The sequence below is a fragment of the Anomaloglossus baeobatrachus genome, chromosome 1 (genome assembly GCF_048569485.1).
Source record: "Anomaloglossus baeobatrachus isolate aAnoBae1 chromosome 1, aAnoBae1.hap1, whole genome shotgun sequence".
Taxonomy (NCBI): Eukaryota; Metazoa; Chordata; class Amphibia; order Anura; family Aromobatidae; genus Anomaloglossus; species Anomaloglossus baeobatrachus.
In genome coordinates, this window is record NC_134353.1 from 168,850,327 (window position 1) to 168,862,460 (window position 12,134).

A 12,134-nucleotide genomic window follows, 5' to 3' on the forward strand; every position below is an offset into this window, starting at 1 on the left:
CCGCTGTCGCGTTGTCCGACTGAACCCGAATGTGCTTGCCCGCCAATAGGTGGTGAAAGTCCAGGAGAGCTAGAAACACAGCTCTGATTTCCAGCACATTGATCGGGATGGCTGATTCGGACGGAGTCCAAGTGCCCTGTGCTCGGTGATGGAGAAATACCGCTCCCCAGCCGGAGAGACTGGCATCCGTGGTGAGGATCACCCAGGACGGAGTCAGGAAGGAACGTCCCTGTGACAGGGAGAGGGGCTGAAGCCACCACTGAAGGGAGTTCCTGGCCTGTGATGACAGAGCCACCAGCCTGTCCAAGGAAGAGATCCGCTTGTCCCAACAGCGGAGAATGTCCAGCTGCAAGGGACGCAGATGGAACTGGGCAAAGGGAACCGCTTCCATGGACGCCACCATCTGACCCAGCACCTGCATGAGGTGTCTGATGGAATGACGGCGGTGCCTCAGCAGAGAGCGCACCGCCAGACGAAGGGACTGCTGTTTGACTAAGGGCAACTTGACAAGTGCCGGCAGAGTCTCGAATTCCATCCCTAGGTACAAAAGTACCCGGGTCGGGGTCAGAGTCGACTTGGGGAGGTTGACAAGCCACCCGAACTGAGTTAGCGTGGTGACAGTGAGAGAGACACTCCGCTGGCAGTCTACACTGGATGAGGCCTTGACTAGAAGGTCGTCCAGGTAAGGAATCACTGCCAATCCCTGGAGGTGCAGGACCGCAACCACTGCTGCCATGACCTTGGTGAACACTCGAGGGGCCGTGGCTAAGCCAAAGGGAAGAGCCACGAACTGGAAGTGTTCCTCTCCGATTGCAAAGCGTAGCCAGCGCTGGTGTGAGACCGCAATAGGCACATGCAGGTAGGCATCTCTGATGTCGATGGATGCCAGAAAATCTCCCTGGGTCATTGAGGCAATGACCGATCTCAGAGATTCCATGCGAAAGTGCCGCACCTGAACATGCTTGTTGAGAAGCTTGAGATCCAGGATGGGTCGGGAGGAACCGTCCTTTTTGGGGACTAGAAAGAGGTTTGAGTAGAAACCGCTGAACCGTTCCCGGGCGGGGACCGGAACAATTACACCGTTGGCCTGCAGGGATGCCACGGCCTGAGAGAAGGCGGCGGCTTTGGAGCGGGGGGGGGGGGTGGACAGAAAAAATCTGTTTGGCGGGCTGGAAGAAAAAGGTATCCTGTAGCCGTGGGTGATGATATCCCGCACCCACTGATCGGAGACGTGTTGCAACCACACGTCGCCAAAGTGGGAGAGCCTGCCACCGACCAAGGACTTTGCTGGCGCGGCCAGATAGTCACGAGGAGGCTGCCTTGGTGGCAGCGGCTCCTCCGGTCTTTTGAGGACGCGGCTTTGCGCGCCAGTTGGATTTACGATCCTTGGCGGTAGTGGACGAGGCCGAGGGCTTAGAGGATGACCAGTTAGAGGAACGAAAGGAACGAAACCTCGATTGGTTCCTGACCTGGGCAGGTTTCTTGGCTTTAGTTTGTGGCAAGGAAGTACTCTTCCCACCAGTAGCCTCCTTAATTATGTCATCAAGCTGTTCCCCAAACAGCCGGGACCCAGTAAAAGGGAGACTCGCAAGGTACTTCTTAAGAGGAAGCGTCCGCTTTCCACTCTCGAAGCCACAAGATCCTGCGGATCGCGAGGGAGTTAGCGGAGGCCACTGCCGTGCGGTGAGAAGCCTCCAGGATGGCAGACATGGCGTAGGATGCAAAAGCCGAAGCTTGAGAAGTTAAGGCATCCATCTCAGGAATAGAGTCCCTGGAGAGGGAATGAATCTCCGCCAGCAAGGCAGAGATAGCCTTAAGAGCCCATACTGCCGCAAAAGACGGGGAGAAGGAGGCTCCTGCCGCCTCAAATACAGACTTGGCCAGAAGGTCAACCTGGCGGTCAGTGGGGTCCTTAAGAGAAGTGCCGTCAGCCACAGCAACGACTGTGCGGGCTGAGATTCTGGACACCGGAGGGTCCACCTTTGGGGACTGGGCCCATTCCTTAACCACCTCTGGTGGAAAAGGAAAACGGTCATCTGAACTACGCTTCAGAAAGCGTTTGTCAGGACAGGCCCTGGGCTTGTTAACAGTGGTCTGAAAGCTGGAGTGGTTAAAAAAACATACTCCTAGGTTTCTTAGGAGAGGTAAACTGGTGTACCTCTACCAGAGAGGGTTGTTCCTCTGACTCTTGTGGGTTGAGGTTCAGTACGGAGTTAATGGACGTAATCAAGTCACTAACATCCGCATCACCCTCAGACAAGTCAATGGGGTACATAGAGGCAGCGTCTGAGCCCACAGCAAGTGAATCCTCCTCGCCCTGCACCTCGGCTTGTGAATCAGAGCCGTGGGACGAGGAAGGAGAAGGGTCCGTGCGTCTCCGTTTAGGGGGACGGGGTCCTAGGACCTGCTCTGAGGGCTCTGCAGAGCTCGGAGCCGCAGAGACACCCTGAGAGGGAGGCTGATGCATAGACAGCAGCGTCCGGGACAGCTGCCCCATGGAGTCGGCAAACGACTTGGAAAGAGCTTGTGAAAAAGATGCTACCCAAGCCGGGGGTTCAGCCACCGGGGCTGGAGCAGCCGGAGGGACCCCTGCGGAGGCTCCAGGCTGAGACACAACCATATTAGCACAGGTATCACAATGTGGGTATGTGCTTGGCTCTGGCAGAATTCGCTTACAAGCAGTGCATATAGCATACATGTTTGCAGTCTTGCTCCTAGTGACAGACATGCTGCTGTGGAGGAAGTTCTGCAGCCAGATACACTCCTGTAGAAAGCCTGAGAGTGTAATAAAAAGTCCACAACCAGGGGTTGTGGCTTACCAGCCCTGCTCTCTGTGTGTCCTCCGGATTTCACCGCTCCCCTGTGAAGTGTCAGCCTTCCAGATAGTGTGCAGCTGCAGCTTCCAGCGCTTCCCAGTGTGAGAAACGCTGAGAAAATGGCGCTGGGAGAAGGAGGGGGGGCGTGTATAAGCCCAGGAGCGGGAAACACAGAGGGCAGAGAGACACAGGGAGGTAGACAGGGGAGGGTACATCTCCCTAGAGAGGAGTGCCCTCCCCTCTGCTGGTCGGGCGGTGGGCGGCGCTGTATGCAAAACATGCATAGGAAGCCGAAAACGAAACTAGGCCCAAACTGAAGCCGGGGCCTAGATTTTAAAGTGCGGCCGACGAGCAGGCACCGTCGGCGCGGTTCTCATGGAAAATTCCCAGAACCGGCCGAAATTAACAGTAACGCTAAAGCACATACTGTCCCCCTAATAAAAGTGCCCGGGACCCCTGAAAAAAACGTCTCAATACTTAGCTTTGAGACGCAGGGCCATGTCCCTGAGTGGGGGTTAACGCTCCTTCCAGCAGGGACCAGACAGGGCTGCGGATGGAGACCGGTCTTCTGCAAGCAGAGAGGACCGTGATGGCTCCCACTTCAAACAGAGCCTCGACAGAGGATGCGAAGGAGCTCGGCATGTGAAGGCTCCAGCCTTAGTAAAATCAACCTTAACAGCACCCCGCAGAGTGGAGCGTGAAGGGACATGCCGGGAGTCCAGACTGGACCCGCTTTTCTTCCAAATCTTTAAAAATTAAAATAAAAAATATCAGGAAATGAAAATGTGTGTGATCCTCCTGGAACACAAAGCGTTGAACTGGGTAGATTGTCATCCAGGGGGTGTATATAGCCCGGAGGGAGGAGCTACACATTTGAGTGTAGTGCTTTGTGTGTCCTCCGGAGGCGCTAGCTATACACCCATGGTCTGGGTCTCCCATGGAAGGAACGATAAAGAAAAAATGCATTTGGACGGTGATAAATGACGTCCATACTATGCGGCCATTTTTGGTTTTTTAATAGCACTTCGCTAAGTGTATGAACAGTGTGCACTTAGCCTGAGTCTATACATAGGGGGGCTTCTCCTACCATGGTCCACATTCAGAGGTTAATAGTATGATCTTTTAGCCTCCGTACAGCCGGTATGAGTTCACATACCACTTATTAATGGTATAGGAGTAGAGTAGCAGAATGCGCTATAATACACAAGGCCACTCAAAAAAAAAAAAAAAAAAATGTAGTATTAGTATGAAAATATAGACAAAAACAACAACAACTACTTACTTGAGTATCTTTCTCAGGGTTTATGGATGACTGGACGCACGTTTCTTCAGGATAAAACACTTCACATTTTTCCTTCATACAAGCTATTCTCTTACCCGGCTGCACTTTAACCTTAACAAAATATATATTATTGTTATTAAAATCAACAACTGCATATATAAATATAAGATGCACTAAAACACCACTACAGCGTTTTGGGGTTTTCATCACGGCTGAAATGGTGCTTTTAATATAAGTTCCCTGCAGTCTTCTCATATTTTCCCTCTCACGTTTTCACCACGCTGCTCATGCCCGCCATCGTGACTGCGACTACTGGCCGGAAATCAGAAGTTACATCACAAGCTTCCAATACATCTCTATGAGAGCCAAAACGAGACTCCCATAGACTTGTGACCTCAGGCGCACTCCATGAAACATCGGAGTTGCCGGCAGGTCACAAAATACTGATTGGAGAGCAGCTGGAAACAGATGAAGACGGTGGAAATAGAGTACAAGACAGAGGGCAGGGGACTTACATTTAAAGAAACACTCCAGGGGTGCAATAAAAAACAAAAAAAAAAAAAAAACACTGGAGTGGTCCTTTAAAAAAAAAAAGGAGTTGTTCACTAATAGACAGCCCCAATTTACTCACTTCATCATTTTGGAAGGAGGGGGAAGACTTTCACTATAAGGCCTTGTGTGCACTAGGCGTTCTTAGCGGCGTTTTTTACCGCGTTTTTGTGCTGAAAACGCAGTGACATTGCTTCCCCAGCAATGTCTATGGGTTTTCAGAAGTGCTGTCCGCACACAGCTTTTTTTGTAGCTGCGTTTTTGTGGTGACCACAAAAATGCAGCATGTCAATTATTTCTGCGTTTTTCACCCATTGAGTTCAATGAGATGTTCAACAACGCAATGAAAAACGCATATAGCTGCGTTTCTATGACTAAAAACGCAGCTATAAACGCAAGGGGTGGGCAGTATAGTGACGTGTACAGGAAGAGGATTCCTTCTGTTGGTAAACACAGAAGCATGAATCCTCCCGGTACCGTCACCGCTGCGTCCACAACCCGCCTGGTGCCATGTCAGCTCCGTGCGGCGCCATGTCTGGGCGGGAGGTGGAGGCAGCGGCGAAAACCAAAGTGAACAGTAGAAAAAAAAAAGAAAAAAGTCATATATACTCACCTGTCTGCAGGGTCATGGTGCCATGCCCGCTCCTGTCCCGGTCCCGCCGCTCTGGCTGTGTGCAGTCTCCCCGGGGCACGTACGAAGCTTGCAGGACCTGGCCGTGGATCACCTGATGCAGTCACCTGACGCATCAGCTGATTGTAATTCTCGCGGTGTCGCCGGCTTTTTCGCGCCCGGCCGGCTATCATCTGATCCTGCCGTCAGGAGACTTCATCAGCTGATTACCGGCAGCTGCTGCAGCGATGGGACAGGATCAGACTCTCATCCGATCGCTCCAGGAGCTGCCGGTAATCAGCACAGACGTGAGTATTTATTTTATTTTTTATTTTTTTTTTTTGCACCGATGCATCTGCTGATTGTATAAATGGCTTTTATACAATCAGCTGATGTGTGATGTGCTTCAGCCCCTAGAGCCTGACACATCATCTGATCGCTTTGCCTTCCAGCAAACCGATCAGATGATATTGGATCCGGATTGGACGGCGCGGGACCCTGACCCAGGATTACTGCGGAGGGGGGGGGGGTTCTTTATTTCAATAAAGATGGAGTCACTAATTGTGTTGTGTTTTATTTCTAATAAAAATATTTTTCTGTGTGTTGTGTTTTTTTTTTTTATCATTACTAGAAATTCATGGTGGCCATGTCTAATATTGGCGTGACACCATGAATTTCGGGCTTAGGGCCAGCTGATAATATACAGCTAGCCCTAACTCCATTATTACCCAGCGAGCCACCCGGCATCAGGGCAGCTGGAAGAGTTGGATACAGCGCCAGAAGATGGCGCTTCTATGAAAGCGCCATTTTCTGGGGTGGCTGCGGGACTGCAATTCACAGCGGGGGTGCCCAGAAAGCATGGGCACCCTGCACTGTGTATTCCAATCCCCAGCTGCCTAGTTGTACCCAGCTGGACTCAAAAATTGGGCGAAGCCCACGTCATTTTTTTTTTTTTTTTAATTATGTCATGAAATTAAAAAAAAAAAAAAAAAAAAAAAAAAGGGCTTCCCTATATTTTTGGTTCCCAGCCGGGTACAAATAGGCAGCTGGGGTTGGGGGCAGCCTGTACCTGCCTGCTGTACCCGGCTAGCATACAAAAATATGGCGAAGCCCTCGTCATTTTTTTGGGGGGCAAAAAACTCCTGCATACAGTCCTGGATGGAGGATGCTGAGCCTTGTAGTTCTGCAGCTGCTGTCTGCTCTCCTGCATACAATGAACATTTTGATGAAGGAAATGACATCAGACCTTTTTTTTTTTTTCATCAACAATCTTTAATGGCATTGTGCACTGATTAAAAACGCAGTGGGCTAAAACGCAGCAAAAAACGCATCAAATTGCGGTAAAAACGCATGCGTTTTTACCGCGTTTATTTAGCCGCGGGTGCGTTTGAGACAAAAACGCACATAACGCAGCGTGAAAAAAAACGCCTAGTGCGCACATACCGTAAAGGTATTGTCAAATTGCGTAATTGAGGGATCCCTGACAGCTTGTACAAACAAGAAGCTGGGGAATTCCTCCTATAGGTAGAGACGTCTTATGGCATGCATTATTTTAACACTAAAATCACGTTCTCACATGCAGATTTCTGCTCATAATCAGGCCCCATTGGCAATACAACAAGTTGATCGGCCCTAATTAGGCTAAATTCACATGTCCAGTAATCATCCATTAGAACGGATTCAGCAGCAAGCTGATTTCACCTGTTTTTTTTTTTTTGTTTTTTTTTAAAACCTTATAGTCTATGGAACACAAATCGGTTAACTGATTGCTATCCAACCATCTGTTTTTCTATCACTGGTAAAGGATCCGTTTTTTGATTACTAGATCAGTTTCAAATCTAATATATAAAGCGGAGTGTATGTGTGTATTTCCGCTAAAGGAATCCACACCGTCACATTTACAATCACGAAATTCTGCACAGACGCCTCATGTGACCCAGGGAACGTCATAGACTATGTTTTGACAGGAAAATTTAACCCCGCGCTTTACAGTTACTCTCCAAAATCGTGCGCTTCCATTAAACTGAATGGAGCTGGGAGATACGGGCTATTAATAGCAACTGTCAGTGGTTGCTATAGGAACAAAATAAACTGTTAGTATAAGAAGCTTATGTGTGAAGAGAGAGACAGACTGGGCAAAGAGACAGACTGGGCAAAGAGACAGACTGGGCAAAGAGACAGACTGGGCAAAGAGACAGACTGGGCAAAGAGACAGACTGGGCAAAGAGACAGACTGGGCAAAGAGACAGACTGGGCAAAGAGACAGACTGGGCAAAGAGACAGACTGGGCAAAGAGACAGACTGGGCAAAGAGACAGACTGGGCAAAGAGACAGACTGGGCAAAGAGACAGACTGGGCAAAGAGACAGACTGGGCAAAGAGACAGACTGGGCAAAGAGACACAAAAACAGATGGGGGGAAAAAAAGAGAGGCAGACAGGCACAGAGATGGAGACAGATAGAAACAGACAGAGACATAGGCACAGACAAAGAAAGACAGACAGAGACACACAGACAGAGAATGGGAGAGACAGTTACTATACCGGGCAACGCCCGGGTACTACAGCTAGTAGAAGATAAATAGCAATCTGTTAACGGATCCATTTCTCATAGACGCCCATGGTAAAAAATACGGATCCAGCTAAAATCAGTTATTTCAAAACCGATATCTGACAAAGTTATGTCTGCACAACTTTTATGTGAATGGATTGCTGCTAGATCTGTTCTAACGGAAGATTACTGGACACGTGAACACCGCCTAACACTGCCTTAGGCCCCCCTTCACAAGTCCGTGACAAACCATGCACGTTTTTCACGGACGTGTCAGAGGTGCGTTTTGCCCTCAGTTAGCCGTGTTTATGGCACTACGTGTGTTATCCGTGATAACACACGGAGAACGGGAACTTTCTGCTCACCTGTCCCTGACGTTGCTGTCCGTGGTGCTGATCTACGGTCTCCGGTCCTGCTGACTCCCCGCTGCTGCTGCTTCCAGCCGCAGTGGAGTGAATATTCAATGAGCATAATGAGCGGCGGTCGGCAGCAAATGACAGAAGCGGCAGAGACTGCAGGGCTGGAGAAGGCGAGTAAAGTTTTTTTTTCTTTTCCTCAAACACATGTGTTTTCTCCAGCGCGTGTCACACGGAACACCTCCGTGTGGTCCGTTTGCGTTCCGTGTGACACCCGTGTTGCCGGAGAAAAACGGACATGCTTCCGTTTTTAACGCACCAACAAGTGTATCACGTACACGGACACACGCACCGTATGGAAAAACGAACGTGTAACTCAATACATTGAGTAACATTGGAGTACGTGTGTCCGTGTCTCCGGTACGTGGAGGAACGGACCTAACACGTACCGGAGGCATGTGTGTGTGAAGGGGGCCTCAAATGGGTTGATGCAAACAAAGAAGGGAATTTTGTTTACTTACCGTAAATTCCTTTTCTTCTAGCTCCAATTGGGAGACCCAGACAATTGGGTGTATAGCTTCTGCCTCCGGAGGCCACACAAAGTATTACACTTAAGTGTAAAGCCCCTCCCCTTCTGCCTATACACCCCCCCGTGCATCACGGGCTCCTCAGTTTTGGTGCAAAAGCAGTAAGGAGGAAACTTATAAATTGGTCTAAAGTAAATTCAATCCGAAGGAAGTTCGGAAAACTGAAAACCATTCAACATGAACAACATGTGTACACAAAAAAACAACAGCCCGAAGGGAACAGGGGCGGGTGCTGGGTCTCCCAATTGGAGCTAGAAGAAAAGGAATTTACGCTAAGTAAACAAAATTCCCTTCTTTGTCGCTCCATTGGGAGACCCAGACAATTGGGACGTCCAAAAGCAGTCCCTGGGTGGGTAAATAATACCTCATAATAGAGCCGCAACCGGCTCCGTCCTACAGGTGGGCAACCGCCGCCTGAAGGACTCGCCTACCTAGGCTGGCATCTGCCGAAGCATAGGTATGCACCTGATAGTGTTTCGTGAAAGTGTGCAGGCTCGACCAGGTAGCCGCCTGACACACCTGCTGAGCCGTAGCCTGGTACCGCAAAGCCCAGGACGCTCCCACGGCCCTGGTAGAATGGGCCTTCAGCCCTGAGGGAATCGGAAGCCCCGAGGAACGATAAGCCTCGAGAATTGGTTCCTTGATCCATCGAGCCAGGGTTGATTTGGAAGCCTGTAACCCTTTACGCTGGCCAGCGACAAGGACAAAGAGTGCATCCGAGCGGCGCAGGGGCGCCGTACGAGAAATGTAGAATCTGAGTGCTCTCACCAGATCTAACAAGTGCAAATCCTTTTCACATTGGTGAACTGGATGAGGACAAAAAGAGGGTAAGGAGATATCCTGATTGAGATGAAAGGGGGATACCACCTTAGAGAGAAAGTCCGGAACCGGACGCAGAACCACCTTGTCCTGGTGAAACACCAGGAAGGGGGCTTTGCATGACAGCGCTGCTAGCTCAGACACTCTCCGAAGTGAAGTGACTGCTACTAGAAAAACCACCTTCTGCGAAAGGCGTGAGAGAGAGATATCCCTCATTGGCTCGAACGGTGGTTTCTGAAGAACCATCAGCACCCTGTTTAGATCCCAGGGTTCTAACGGACGCTTGTAAGGAGGGACGATGTGACAAACCCCCTGCAGGAACGTGCGTACCTGTGGAAGTCTGGCTAGGCGCTTCTGAAAAAACACAGAGAGCGCTGAGACTTGTCCCTTAAGGGAGCCAAGCGACAAACCCTTTTCCAATCCGGATTGAAGAAAGGAAAGAAAAGTGGGCAAGGCAAATGGCCAGGGAGTAAAACCCTGATCAGAGCACCAGGATAAGAATATCCTCCACGTCCTGTGGTAGATCTTGGCGGACGTTGGTTTCCTAGCCTGTCTCATAGTGGCAATGACCTCTTGAGATAACCCTGAAGACGCTAGGATCCAGGACTCAATGGCCACACAGTCAGGTTGAGGGCCGCAGAATTCAGATGGAAAAACGGCCCTTGAGACAGCAAATCTGGTCGGTCTGGTAGTGCCCACGGTTGGCCGACCGTGAGATGCCACAGATCCGGGTACCACGACCTCCTCGGCCAGTCTGGAGCAACGAGGATGGCGCGGCGGCAGTCGGCCCTGATCTTGCGTAACACTCTGGGCAACAGTGCCAGAGGAGGGAACACATAAGGGAGTTGAAACTGCGACCAATCCTGAACTAAGGCGTCTGCCGCCAGAGCTCTGTGATCTTGAGACCGTGCCATGAATGTCGGGACCTTGTTGTTGTGCCGGGACGCCATTAGGTCGACGTCCGGCATTCCCCAGCGGCAACAGATCTCCTGAAACACGTCCGGGTGAAGGGACCATTCCCCTGCGTCCATGCCCTGGCGACTGAGAAAGTCTGCTTCCCAGTTTTCTACGCCCGGGATGTGAACTGCGGATATGGTGGAGGCTGTGGCTTCCACCCACAGCAGAATCCGCCGAACTTCCTGGAAGGCTTGCCGACTGCGTGTCCCGCCTTGGTGGTTGATGTATGCCACCGCTGTGGAGTTGTCCGACTGAATTCGGATCTGCTTGCCTTCCAGCCACGGCTGGAACGCCTTTAGGGCAAGATACACTGCCCTTATCTCTAGAACATTGATCTGAAGGGAGGACTCTGTCTGAGTTCAAGTCCCCTGAGCCCTGTGGTGGAGAAAGACCGCTCCCCACCCTGACAGGCTCGCGTCCGTCGTGACCACCGCCCAGGATGGGGGCAGGAAGGATTTCCCCTTCGACAGAGAAGTGGGGAGGAGCCACCACTGAAGGGAAGCTTTGGCTGCCCGAGAAAGGGAGACGTTCCTGTCCCATTTGCGGAGAATGTCCCATTGAAGTGGACGCAGATGAAACTGCGCAAAAGGAACTGCCTCCATTGCTGCCACCATCTTCCCTAGGAAGTGCATGAGGCGCCTCAGGGGGTGTGACTGACCGTGAAGGAGAGATTGCACCCCTGTCAGTAGTGAACGCTGTTTGTTCAGCGGAAGCTTCACTATCGCTGAGAGAGTATGAAACTCCATGCCAAGATATGTCAGTGATTGGGCCGGTGTCAGATTTGACTTTGGAAAATTGATGATCCACCCGAAACTCTGGAGAGTTTCCAGAGCAATGTTCAGGCTGTGTTGGCATGCCCCTTGAGAGGGTGCCTTGACAAGGAGATCGTCTAAGTAAGGGATCACCGAGTGTCCCTGAGAGTGTAGGATTGCCACCACTGTTGCCATGACCTTGGTGAAGACCCGTGGGGCTGTCGCCAGGCCAAAAGGCAGTGCCACGAACTGAAGGTGTTCGTCCCCTATGGCGAAGTGCAGGAAGCGCTGATGCTCTGGTGCAATAGGTACGTGGAGATAAGCATCTTTGATGTCTATTGATGCCAGGAAATCTCCTTGGGCCATTGAGGCGATGACGGAGCGGAGCGATTCCATCCGGAACCGCCTGGTTTTCACATGCTTGTTGAGCAGTTTTAGGTCCAGAACGGGACGGAAGGATCCGTCCTTTTTTGGCACCACGAACAAGTTGGAGTAAAAACCGTGACCCCGTTGCTGAAGAGGAACAGGGATCACCACTCCTTCCGCCTTCAGGGTGCCCACCGCCTGCATAAGAGCCTCGGCTCTGTCGGGGGCGGAGATGTTCTGAAGAAACGAATCGGAGGACGAGAGCTGAACTCTATCCTGTAACCGTGAGATAGAATGTCTCTCACCCATCGGTCTTTTACTTGTGGCAGCCAGGTGTCGCAAAAGCGGGAGAGCCTGCCACCGACCGAGGATGCGGTTTGAGGAGGCCGAAAGTCATGAGGAGGCCGCTTTGGGAGCGGTTCCTCCGGCGGTCTTTTTAGGACGTGACTTAGACCGCCATGCATCGGAGTTCCTCTGACCTTTCTGAGGCCC

General features: G+C 51.0%; 1 protein-coding gene across 3 annotated transcripts in view; it reads right to left on the reverse strand.

Annotated features, from left to right (window-relative positions):
* The window catches only part of CEP44 (centrosomal protein 44), a 106,895-nt gene that overhangs the window by 80,965 nt on the left and 13,796 nt on the right, over positions 1-12,134 (reverse strand). For all 3 annotated transcript variants that reach the window (XM_075347199.1, XM_075347197.1, XM_075347198.1), the window contains one exon: positions 4,099-4,209. In XM_075347199.1, coding sequence (XP_075203314.1) covers positions 4,099-4,209 — 111 coding nt within the window. The remainder of the gene's footprint in view (positions 1-4,098; positions 4,210-12,134) is intronic.